The sequence below is a fragment of the Heloderma suspectum genome, chromosome 4 (assembly GCF_057233095.1).
Source record: "Heloderma suspectum isolate Gila_16-S chromosome 4, 16-S_ref, whole genome shotgun sequence".
Lineage (NCBI taxonomy): Eukaryota > Metazoa > Chordata > Lepidosauria > Squamata > Helodermatidae > Heloderma > Heloderma suspectum.
In genome coordinates, this window is record NC_139461.1 from 108265842 (window position 1) to 108279386 (window position 13545).

A 13545-nucleotide genomic window follows, 5' to 3' on the forward strand; every position below is an offset into this window, starting at 1 on the left:
CACTGCAACGTGGCAATTAAGCTAAGAAAACAACTTTCCAATGCTGCCAATTCAAAGACTGGGCCCTGACTCTTTTAAGTGCCTTGCAATGCCTCTGCTTAATGGTAACTTGTGTATGGATGGCACTGAACTCAAAAAGGTGTGTTCTGCAGCTATCATATTGAGGGTGGGAGGGAGATGGTGTGCATTTGGAATTGTGTTTCAAACATAAACGAAGAGCAAGACTGTAAAGATCCAATCCTTTGCAACTGCCACAGAAAGAACCACAGCACCTGCTTTCTGCGGTCGTAAAACTGGCCTTGGATGATCTCCTAGAGGTCAAAAAGGGGGTGTCCTGGTGGGTGGGGAGGGGAGAGGAGAGTCCAGGATATGAAAAATCCTATGGCATCTCCAATCCCAGTCTTGCCCCCAGCAACACACCTGTGCTAGATGGGCTCAGAGACTCGTCTAGAGGAAAACTTACAAAAAGAAGTTTGGAGAGGCCAAAATTGCCTCTGTCACTCCTCTTGTCCTGCTGGCAGCAGCTAAACTGGGCATTGAATACTTGGAAGCCTCCAAAATCAGAGGCTTCCTTCTAATGGGTGACAACCAGACAGAGTTGCACCCTAAATTGCAAAGATCTTTAGCCTGAGAGAATCCAACTGCTCCAGCTTAACTGATGTGTGCGTCTTGGAGAATATTCGGTCAACAGTTTCAGTGACTGCGCTAATATGTAATTGGAAGAATTTGTCCGGTTGAGAAATATGTATTTTAACATGTTACATTCTGTTAGGAAGAAACTTCCTCCATGAACAATGCCCCAAGTAAAGTCCTTGCGATCACTCAAGTAGTAAATCAGATTTAATTCTGACTATGCTTCTTGTCCTATTCCACCATTATTTGCACAATGCGCATCCAAATGTCCCAATACAAAAGAAGTTTCTTTGTGTAGAAAAAGGTCATTGTGTAGGTCCATGGGGTCACGAAGAGTCAGACACGACTGAACGACTGAACAGTAACAAGGCTTCTGCAGATGCAGATGCAGCTGATGCAAATGCAGATGCACATCACTCTGAATATATTGCCTTACCCACATTACAGAGCTTATCCATAGCCCATTGTCTAGATATGTCTTTTGATGTGGATGGGAATTTGCATCCCTCTTGGGAACATTGCTTTGATGTCCGCAACTAGAGCTAGGCTGAGGCCATGCTCTCGCAGTGTTTACCTGAATAGCTGCTATCTCCCTTTGTTGTTTTTCAGTCGTTCAGTCATGTCCGACTCTTCGTGACCCCATGGACCATAGCACGCCAGGCCTTCCTGTCCTGCGCTCTCCCGGAGTGTGCTCAAGTCCATATTCATTGCATCAGTGATGCTATCTAGCCATCTCATCCTCTGCCATCCCCTTCTCCTTTTGCCTTCAGTCTTTCCCAGCATCAGGGTCTTTTCCAGAGAGTTTTCTCTTTGCATTAGGTGGCCAAAATATTTCAGCTTCAGCTTCAGTATCTGTCCTTCCAATGAGCACTCGGGGTTGATTTCCTTTAGTATGGACTGGTTTGACCTCCTTGCAGTCCAGGGGACTCGTAAGAGTCTTCTCCAGCACCACAGTTCGAAAGCATCGATTCTTCGGTGCTCAGCCTTCCTTATAGTCCAGCTCTCACAGCCATACATTACTACTGGGAAAACCATAGCTTTGATTAGATGGACCTTTGTCGGTAAGGTGATGTCTCTGCTTCTTACTATGCTGTCTAGGTTTGCCATAGCTTTCCTCCAAAGGAGCAAGCGTTTTTTAATTTCATGGCTACAGTCACCATCTGCGGTGATCTTGGAGCCCAAGAAAATAAAATCTGTCACTGCTTCCATTTCTTCCCCTTCCATATGACAGGAAGTGATGGGGCCAGATGCCATGATCTTCGTTTTTTTTAATGTTAGTTTCAAACCAGCTTTTGCATTCTCCTCTTTCACCCTCAACAACAGGCTCTTTAGATCCTCTTCGCTTTCTGCCATTAGGGTGGTATCGTCTGCATATCTGAGGTTGTTGATAATTCTCCCGGCAATCTTAATTCCGACCTGTGATTCATCCAACCCGGCGTTTCTCATGATGTACTCTGCATATAAATTAAATAAGCAGGGTGACAATATACAGCCTTTTCATACTCCTTTCCCAATTTTGAACCACTCGGTTGTTCCATGTCTGGTTCTTACTGTTGCTTCTTGACCCTCGTACAGGTTTCTCAGGAGACAGGTAAGGTGGTCTGGTACCCCCATCTCTTTCAGAATTTGCCAGAGTTTGTTGTGATCCACACAATCAAAGGCTTTAGCGTAGTCAATGAAGCAGAAATAGATGTTTTTTCTGGAATTCTCTTGCTTTCTCCATGATCCAGCGAACGTTGGCAATTTGATCTCTAGTTCCTCTGCCTCTTCGAAACCCAGCTTGTACTTCCAGCAGTTCTCGGTTTGCATACTGCTGAAGCCTAGCTTGTAGGATTTTGAGCATCACCTTGTATGGTAGTTTGAACACTCTTTGGCATTGCCCTCCTTTGGAATTGGAATGTAAACTGACCTTTTCCAGCCTTGTGGCCACTGTTGAGTGTTCCAAATTTGTTGGCATATTGAGTGCAGCACTTTAACAGCATCATCTTTTAGGATTTTAAATAGCTCAGCTGGAAGACTGTCATCTCCGCTACCTTTGTTGTTAGTAATGCTTCCTAAGGCCCACTTGACTTCACTCTCGAGGATGTCCGGCTCAAGTTCAGTGACCGCACTATCATGGCTATCAGGGACATTCAGCTCTTTCCTGTATAGTTCTTCTGTGTATTCTTGCCACCTCTTCTTAATCTCATCTGCTTCTGTTCAGTCCCTGCCTTCTTTGTCCTTTATCATGCCCGTCTTTGCACAAAACGTTCGTTTGATATCTCCAATTTTCTTGAAGAGATCTCTAGTCTTTCCCATTCTGTTGTTTTCCTCGATTTCTTTGCATTGTTCATTTAACAAGGCCTTCTTGTCTCTCCTTGCTATTCTCTGGAACTCTGCATTCAGTTGGATATATCTTCCCCTTTCTCCCTTGCTTTTCACTTCCCTTCTTTCGTCAGCTACTTGTAAAGCCTCATCAGACAGCCACTTGGCTTTCTTGCATTTCTTTTTCTTTGGGATGAATTTAGTTGCTGCCTCCTGAACAATGTTACGGACCTCCGACCATAGTTCCTCAGGCACTCTGTCTATCAGGTCTAATCCCTGAAATCTATTCCTCACCTCCACTGTATATTCATAAGGGATATGATTTCGGTCATACCGGAATGGTTTAGTGGTTTTCCCTATGTTCTTCAATTTCAGCTGAAATTTTGCAAGAAGCAGCTCATGATCTGAGCCACAGTCAGCTCCAGGTCTTGTTTTTACTGACTGTATAGAGCTTCTCCATCTTTGGCTGCAAAGGACATAATCAATCTGATTTCGATATTGACCATCTGGTGATGTCCATGTGTAGAGTCGTCTCTTGTGCTGTTGGAAAAGAGTGTTTGCTATGATCAGTGTGTTCTCTTGGCAAAACTCTATGAGCCTTTGTCCTGCTTCATTTTGTACACCAAGGCCATGCTTGCCTATTATCCTGGTGATTTCTTGACTTCCTACTTTGGCATTCCAATCCCCTATGATGAAGAGGACATCTTTTTTTGGTGTTAGTTCTAGAAGGTGTTGTAGGTCTTCATAGAACCCATCAACCTCAGCTTCTTCGGCATAAGTGGTTGGGGCATAGGCTTGAATTACTGTGATGTTGAATAGTTTGCCTTGGATTCGTACTGAGATCATTCTATCATTTTTAAGATTGTACCCCAGTACTGCTTTTCCCACCCTTTTGTTGACTATGAGTGCTACTCCATTTCTTCTCAGGGATTCTTGCCCACAGTAGTAGATATGATGGTCACCTGAATTAAATTCGCCCATGCTTGTCCATTTTAGTTCACTGATTCCCAAGATGTCGATGTTCAATCTTGCCATCTCATGTTTGACCACCTCCAGCTTACCTTGATTCATTGATCTGACATTCCAGGTTCCTAAACAATATCGTTCTTTACAGCATCGGACTTTCTTTTCACCACCAGACACATCCACAGCTGAGTGTCCTTTCGGCTTTGGCCCAGCCGCTTCACTCTTTCTGGCGCTACTTGGAAATACCCTCTGCTCTTCCCCAGTAGTATATTGGACACCTTCCGACCTGAGGGGCTCATCTTCCGGCATCATATCTTTTATCCTTGTGATACGTTCCATGGGGTTTTCTTGGCAGGAATACTGGAGTGGCTTGCCATTTCCTTCTCCAGTGGACCACATTTTGTCAGAACTCTCTGCCATGACCTGTCCGTCTTGGGTGGCCCTGCACGGCATAGCTTATGGCTTCACTGAGTTACGCAAGCCCCTTCGCCACAACAAGGCAGTGATCCATGAAGGGGGCTATCTCCCTTGGGAAGCCATAATTTGGATAGTTTCCAGATAATGCCAGAAGTAGGTCACTATTACCCCCAATAAATTCTTGCATAGCCATTAGTGAATGGCCACTGCAAGCCACTGTATAGAGCAGGGCTGGGCAACTTGTAGCCCTCCAGATGTTTAGGCCGACAACTCGCATGATCCCTCACCATTGGCTATGCTGACTAAGACTGACGGGAGTTGTAGGCCAAAAACATCTGGAGGGCCACATAAGTTGCCCACCCCTGGCTTAGAGATATACCGTACAATTGCGCTCATTTCATATGCCATAAGCTTTCAGCTACACAGAGAAGTTAAGTATAGCGATTACATCTTGGTGCAGCAATGGAGAAGGGAAACATAATGAATGTACAAGCTTGCAGACTTCTAAACCAATCTGCAAGAACAAAACACTTCAGAATTAATATAACATGGGCATTTACTGGATGCAGAAATACACTGGGGCAACATTTACTGCAGCTATCATGAAACTTCACATGTTAAAATCATAAACAGAGATTTCAGTCCAGCCTTTCCAACCCTCCAGATGGGTTGGACTACAACTACCATCACCCCCAGTCAGCATGGCCATTGGTCAGGGTGGTTGGGGATGATGGGAGTTATGGGCCTAAACATCTTGGGCCACCAGGATATGGAAGGCTGTTTTAGTTAGTCAAACAGCCACAAGCAATTTGATGCATTAAGGATGTAATGCTTATACATGTATATGTGTAGGTGCTATACTTACACCTAATTTTTTAAAAAATAGGATAGGCTAAAAAACCAAAGATATTAGAGTAAAACAGTCATCCTCAGTGTGGTGTCCCCTACAGATGTGCTGGCCTTCAACTCCCATCTGTCCTAACCAGCATGGCCAATGGCCAGAAATTCTGAGAGTGGTAGTCCAAATCACTTGGAGGGCACCAGGTTGAGGGAAGGCTGGACTAGAACAAAAGACCAGCTACTTTGACCTTTTGTTCAAAAGGCAGCACCATCCACCCTCTTCCTCCATGTATACAGCTAGAAATTGTGACAACAACGTGCCATGAAGAGAGCGCGAGCACCCTGGAAAAGGTGCTGACAGAGCAACACTTCTAGACCAGAGGTAGGCAACCTGGTGCCCCCTCCAGATGTGTTGGACTACAACTCCCATAAGCCCAGACAATATAGCCAATGATCAGGGATTATGGGAGTTGTAGTGCAAAACATCTGGAGAGCACCAAGTTGCCTACCCCTGTTCTAAGCTAAAGACCTATTGCAAAGTATTCAGTTGGTTATTATTTAAAATAAACTTGTGTGCTTCCTTTCCTCTGCAGCTCCTGGTCTTGTGCATCCCTCCGCTCTGCCTGATCTCATTCCTTCTCCTCTCTCCTTCTCCTGGATCTCTCATCTTCCCTTCACAGGAACATAGGAAGCTGCCTTATACTGAGTCAGAGTCCATCTAGCCCAGTATTGTTGACACTGACTGGCAGCGGCTCTCCAGGGTTTCAAGTTCCTACCTGGAGATGCCCAGGACTGAACTTGTGACCTTCTGCATGCAAAGCATGTGCTCTACCACTGAACTACAGCTCCTCCCCTAAATTCTTCCCCTTTGTTCTTCCTCTTCTGGTTTCCTAGTCTCTCGCTATGCTTGCTTTGGCTTGCTGCTTTCTCTGGCCTCAGCTCCTCCTTCCCTTGACCTTTGTGGTATCCTACCTCTCAGAGCTGCCAAACCAGTGGAAGCCATAGACCCTTCTTCATCCCCGATGATAATCTGGCAGTTTGCCAGAGACTTCATCACTACAAAATCCCTAAGGGCACAATCCTATGGGGATAGACTATCCAATGCAGGGTGGGTGAAGCACAGAGGGGGTCCTCTCCTCCCCGCTCCAGCTGCCCTGCCTTTGCGACTAGGTGGCTGATTTTGGGCTATCTAGCCAGGCCGTGTCGGTGCAGGGGTGGGGGGAGGCTGGACAGTGCATAGGAAGCATCGTAACGGAGCTTCCGCACTCTCCTCCCCTCCCCGCCCCTGGAAACGCCCCCTTTCCACCCGCTCCGCACTGCTCTTACAAGTGCAGAACTGGGGATGAACCGCGCCACCTATGAAGCGGTGGGGGAGGGAGCGGGGAGTCGGGTTCCTGGGAACCGAGCTTGGAACTCTTGCTCTGAGCATGGTTCCCAGAAACTGAAAAATCCTATGGGCACTAGACGCTGTCTAGCAGCCACGGGATTGTATCCTAAGTATATTCCCCAAAATATGGCTCACGTAAGTACATTTCTCCAAAATATAATTTATCTGAAGAATTTATGTCCTGCTCTTTGACGAAGTCCCATACTTAGCTGTACCACCAGGAAACTCTGCGTTTTTGCAAAAGTCTGTTTTCATTTTTTTTTTTTCAAGCATGGGTAATGGCAATCATTCATCACTAGAATGATAAAGCATCTGCCCTTGTGATTTCAGGCCCAAGAAAATATGTCCTTCAAGAACATAGGTCACAGCACCTCTCTGTGACTTCTTGGTAGGAGTTCTGGCCTAAGGTGCTTTTGCTTACTTTATGTTGACTTGTGTGTCTACAAACAAATAAACCCCCAACTTTGAGCTCTTTGGCTTTGAGAGTATTGAGAAGAATCTATATTTGATGTTTGTACTTGAAAGAAACTCCAGCCACCTGGCAACACCCAAAAAGAAAGTGTAGATCTTTGTGTTTCAAAATCTTTCAGAGTTTTGGGGTGGGGGGGGGGATGGAGGAAGCAGATTTCTTGAAGTGTATTTTGAACAAGCTATTCTCTGGAAAACACCTATGAACTAATTTTAATTGAAATATCAATGATATTTATTTATTTATTTATTTATTTATTTCTATACCACCTAATATCCGACGCGCTCTGGGCGGTTCACAAAAATTGAGAGGATTCCCCCCACCCCCAGTCCTCTAAGTTCATTAAGTAATTATCTGCATTTGCGCTGTGATTTGCTATCATTTTCTTCTCAGAGCTCTTCCTTCTCTTATTTATGTTTTCTACATAAGGGTGAATGACAGTGCAATACTATGCATGTAAGCCCCACTGAGTTCAATGGGTGGTGTTGAAGGCTGCAATCCTATACCCACTTAACATAGGAGTAAGAGGTCGGCCACTTCCACATCACCAAAACAGAGGACACAAGAAGATGTGCATTTGCATAAAAATTGCATATGCTGATTTATATGGATAGCTGCAAATTTAGAAGTAATTACTATAATTTAAAAAGAAATAAATACTTCTCTCCATAGTGGTGGTAGACTGTGACCAGGTGACCTGCGTGGCTGCCTGTTCAGTCTGCTGTCCAGGTATTATCTGTGGATGGGCAGCTTCAAGCCTCCTGCTCTCCCTTATTCAGGTTCTTTATCTTTAAACCAGACTTGGACTGCACAGCCCTACAAACAGAGGACACCTTCCAGTAGAGGATTTGTGAAGTAGGGTACATGGCCACCATAGATGAAGTCCCACTGAACTCAACAGGCCTTTCTTCTGAGTTGATGGGTTGCATCCAGATTTACACTGGATCAACTGTGCTGAGAGAAGTGGACTTCCTCCTTCCCACAGCAGCCCCTCCAGTCCCCTAAAAATGCTACTGTGATGGTTATAGCTAAGCTCAGATGGAACAGGGAATTCTGAAGTGGGTGGCAGATGACAATGGCACCCCTGCTCCATGACACCACTGGACAGGAGTATTTCAAAGCCTCAAATTGGACTTTAATTCTGCTGACACTAAGTTTAGCCTTCAAGTGCTGCTGGGTCTTCTGTGTGCTGGCAGGTGGCTTTAGATTGCCATTTTTCCTTTCAAGGATTAGTGTAGCACCTGACAGAAGCTGTCAACCTGAGCCATGTATAAAACTTGTGTGAATGTAAAACAATATATAAGTCCCTCTAATCATTAGATCCCCTCTTTCACCTATCAATATTCATTAGGGACCCACTGATTGTCCATTGCCTAATGGCCTCTCAAAACCTAAAGGTAGTTCTGCACAGAGGGATTCACATAGATCCCTGACAGGATGTGGGAGTGACCCTTGTTCTGATTTAGGCATTTGTCAGCATCCTCAAACTGTTTTAATACTGAGAGAATGCAATGTCTTCTTAAAAAAAAAATCAGTTAATGAATCATCAGCGGGCATTGTGAAAATTCAAACATGTCAAGAAGCTGAAGATGTAATCAGTTTCATTCACAATGCCACCTGCTGGTGCAAAGAGAGGTGGAACGGAAGAACTACACCAGGGGAAAGTCAGTGAAATCAGACTTGCATCTACTTAATTTGAATCAAGTTCCACTGAAATATTTTTCCGTTAAGATAGCCTGGCCCTCTACCAACTTCAGGACTGACTATGAATTTCAAACATGGCAATGATAAATTAAACTCAGATTTTGGTTCAGCATTTTGCCAACAAAAATGGGCATTTGTAATATTAATATTGACTAAAAATGTATCTGCTTACTTTGGCTTTCCCCCATGTGCTATCTTTGAGCCAACCTCTAATTAGTTTTTTTTTTAATTTTTTGTATTCCTTTGTAAACTGCTTTGGGATTTGTTCAATAAGAAGCAGTCTATAAATATCGATGATTTGAGAGAGAGAGAGAGAGAGAGAGATTATGGTGGATTTACACATGCAACAGGATGAGGTGGTAAAGTAGATTGTACCTCTTCAGACTACAGGTGACGGTTGCCATTTTAAAATATGCCTGCATGTAAAACAACAATGACAAAAACTCCCCTCAAGTCGATAATTAGCATAGCAGGGAGAATGTTTCTAGTCCAGCTATCTCCTCACTATGTTAATTTTATACTTGCAACAATGGGCTTGTTTGTTGTTACACATAGGAGGAACATCCAGAAGTTTGATCCCTCCACCTGCAGTGGTACAGTCTACTCTTCCAGCAGAGGACTCTACCATTTGACATAGTATAGATCCAGACGATACCCAATACAGTACTAATGCAATCATTATCTTCTCATTTTTCCAGCCCTTTGGATATTATTAGGTGTTGTGCAATCACTCCTGAAAGCTGGAGCCATATGAGAGCAGGGCTAGGCAGCTTGGTGCACTGCAGATGTTTTGGACTCCTATCACCTCCATGTAGCATGGCCAATGGGAAGGTGTTATGGGAGTTTTAGTTCAAAACATCTGGAGGGTACCAGATTGCCTAGCCTTGCATTAGAGCAATTTTGTATCTACTCCATACTATTCATTAGCTGGCATAATCATAACATAAATGGCTTATGCCAGGGGACTCTGTTGGAACCATTGGACATTCAAGGTGTGATGTGATCATATACAGAAGAGATAATTCTAGAACGTTGTGACTGAGATAGTCAGCAAAGAGTTGAGGAAGTATTGGTCAGCTCATGCCTTTTCTTTCAGCTGGATAAGAGCAGTAGATGCTCCGGAGAAAAGTCACCTTGTCATGATTTGTATGGTGTGGAGTAAATACGGCAATAGTTCATGCAACACGCTCAGAATCAATCTGTTTGCGTGGGAACTTTTACTTGCCACACAACTTCTTTTTAACCATGCAGGGGAGTCTATATAGAATCAGTAAGTGTAAGATCTGCAGATTATTCAAGCTGAAAAAGATAGCCCCACATTACCATTATTTCTGTGAAATTTGGCTTTATTACAAAATCGGTAACAACATACTAATATAAAACATTATATTCACATAGAATTAAGTTAGCAAAATAAATAACACCTCCGTAAAATGTTCCCTTGATCTCCACCCAAACTCTGAGCAGGTGATAGGGGATATTCATCTCGCTGCTTCCAATAGCCACAGATGGAAGAGGAACATATAAGATTTTGAATTAATCTATGTGCAACTTCCTCTGGAGCACATGGAAGCATGCACAAAGAACAGAGGGCAATAATCTGACCAATTCAAAGCTGGACACTATTCTGTTATTGCCAGTCCCACCGCTTTCGTCTCTTGCACAGGCTTATAGAAGTTCTTACCAATTATGGCAATTATAGTGGATAGTGTGGCTATATTGTGTGTGTGTGTGTGGGGTGGGGAATAGGGAAGCCAGCACGAAGTAAGGATGGACAGTAGAATCCTAAGTGTGTTTTCTCAGAAGTAAGTTCTGCTGAGTTCAATAGGGAGTTCTATTTGTAAGGATCATGGCACAATTTTTGTCAGGATTACAGCGCAGCGAAAAGGTTTTCTAAAACTCTGCCCCCCTCACCATGGTCCCAGTCCTACAGTATGTATCTGGTGTAATTTGTAGTTTGGCCTTTAATTCCAATATCCACGCATGGGATTGGGCTGTAAGCATTTGTTGAAGGGCCCAGTGGTTTTGGCAACACTGTGGAGCTGGAGCCATGAATTCTTGAAGCAAAGCCTTTCCTCTCCACCCCTCGCATCTTACGTTGCAACCACTTCATTTCCAGCAATTGTGCTGAGAAGACGTCAACATACAATAGGATGTTTTTTTCCTGTGTAATCTGATCTCCTTTTCAATATAAACGTTCATTAAGGCAAAAAACCATCAATAAAATAATACCACTTTGTTATACACAGTCCATTTGTTATCTCATTCAAGTCCTGATGTTATTGTATCCCCGGATGCATTTGCCCTGAGGTCCATTACCATTATTATTATTTTTTATGGTTAGTGGTGGGTTGAAGGGAAAGGGATGTGCCGTACATGAGCAGTGACGCCAGGAGCCAATGTGCCTATCTGTGGGAGCACAGCAGTAACTGGAAGATCGATGCCAGGCTTCCCCAATCTGGGGCTTTCCAGATGTGTTGGACTATAACTTCCATCATCCCCAGTCATACTGTCTGTGGATGATGGGAGCTGTAGTCCAGCACATCTGAAGGGTGCCAGCTTGGGGAAGGCTGATTTATGTACAAGGCCCCACCTACAACAATGTCTTTTCCCTGGAAGCCTGGGAGTCCTCCAATTCTTGAAAGGCTCATGTCTCCCAAAGAGACCCCTTCCCTTTCTACAAAGAGACCCTGACAGCAGGTTTCTGAATACACACCAAAGACATTTTCAGGTTTCCCTGCCAAAATCTTTTCCCTAGTTCCTTTGAAGCAATGGGATTTAGGGCTGACATCAGGTGACACTGGGAGAGCTACGTATGATCAGACCTCCCATTTTAAAAAAGAAAGGTTAAAAGCAGCTTTGTCTCTCAGTCTCTCTGTATGTGGAACAGATTGCAGCCACAGTGCTAGAGGATGAGGAGCATAAACCTATGGGTGGCTGTATGTTTTCCCTGATAAGGCAAACAGCAGTTCCAGGGGCAATTAAAGGCAGGGAAATGGTGCAGGAGGGAAAAAAGGGTCACACACACAACATTCTGTTCCACCAGCGCTGCGGCTCTGATTGAATTCTCCTCTTCCCCATGGCTGCTTCTGATCCCAGAGAGACTAAATGTGAGACAGCAGTTAAAGCAGCCTTTCCCAACCTGGTGCCCTCCAGATGTGTTGCACTGCAACTCCCATCATTCCCAGGGAGCATAGCCATCCAACCATAAAGCTCACTGGATGACCTTTGGCCACTCCTCATCTTGCAGCCTAACCTACCTCACACAGTTGTGTTGTAAGGCTAAAATGGTGTCTGAGTGTGTGAGAATATATGCTAACTCAAACTCTTTGAAGGGCAGGCAGGTTATAAAACTAATGACTAAATAACATCATGTATAGTTTAGCTTTTAGTCCCCAACAAGTGTGTTGAAGACTGAAGCCACGGTCATATAATATTTGTTGGTTCTTGGGCCAAGTATCTCCTTTTCAATATAAATGTTCATTAAGGCAACAAAAATCAATAAAATGATACCACTTTGTTATACACAGCCCATTTGTTATCTCATTCAAGTCCTTATGTTATTGTATCCCCGGATGCGTTTGCCCTGAGGTCTATTACCATTATTATTATTTTTTATGGTTAGTGGTGGGTTGAAGGGAAAGGGATGTGCCGTACATGAGCAGCGATGCCAGGAGCCAATGTGGCTGTAAATTTCCGTCCATTGGTTGCCTTCCACTTGGATTCCGCCATTTTGCATCCTTCTCCTGCTTCTGCCCGATTGAGGGCTGCCATTCTATTTTGGAAAGCCATTACCTAGCCTGCTGACCTATAGCTGGCTGAGCATCCAGCTTCTAGAATTTTCCTTTACCTACATAAGCCATTGCAACAGGTGGAAAACATTGCTTTTTATAACTAAGGGACACCAAACAGCCATACTATTTACTTCTGCAGGTCTCAGCTCATACTGAATAAAAGCACTTTTATTTTCCCTCATGCCTCTTCCACCAGGGGGCAACAGTGCCTTTACCTTCTGTACATAACACTCTTTAAATCAATCAATCAATCAATCAATCAATCACGATCTTAAATTACATTACCTTGCGCTCCTTGACTGTAAAACAGCCGGTAAGCAGAATCAACATCTAACAGGTAGTCCATCTTGAAAGGGCTATCCATCCTGGAGCACTTTTGTTGCCAATTTCTTTTTGTTTCCCAAGGTAATGTAGTCAACTTCCTGAGAAAAAGAGGGGTGGGGGGAAAATTATATATTAAATAGGTTAAAAGTGCATGTGCAATATTTAAGCCATCTGAATTGGGGGTGAGGATCTTGTACCTAATTCGTTTAGTAATTCCCAGTTCTTTTTTCATTACAGCATTTTTCCAATATTAACTGTCATATTATCTATTTATCTAGCACAAACATTTTGATTTCTGCCATTTTGTTTATCTGACAGCACACACCTTTGTAATCACCTGTTGCATCCTACCTTTCTCTTGTGTTTATATTATGCTTTTCATGGTTGAATTCTAAACAACCTGGCAGTCCCTAGGCTATACGCCAATACAAATGCTATTAAATTACAGTTGTATGAAGCATTCTTTACTCCTGGTTCTGGTAGTATTAGATTTATTTTGTGCTAGGGATGAGTCAGTCCATAATTTTTCAAGTAAAAAAAAATTATGGCAGCAGTGAGGGTTACCATGACTTCGCATTGCTAGCTTTTAAAACATTGGAGAATGTGGTTATATCATTCACATATTGTCAACATTTCTTCATGTAAGCTTTTGATTCTAGCTTTCTTCTGAACTCCTATACAGTGCAGGAGTGGTAAAAGCAGATGTC

The 13545-nt window shown here is 43.6% G+C and overlaps 1 protein-coding gene across 1 annotated transcript in view; it reads right to left on the minus strand.

The window, feature by feature from the left end:
- Window positions 1-12878, minus strand: part of PHACTR1 (phosphatase and actin regulator 1) — a 396386-nt gene extending 383508 nt beyond the window's left edge. The window contains exon 1 of the mRNA XM_084850304.1: window positions 12800-12878. Within this exon, the coding sequence (XP_084706430.1) occupies window positions 12800-12878 (79 nt within the window). The remainder of the gene's footprint in view (window positions 1-12799) is intronic.
- Window positions 12879-13545: the final 667 nt, after the last annotated feature.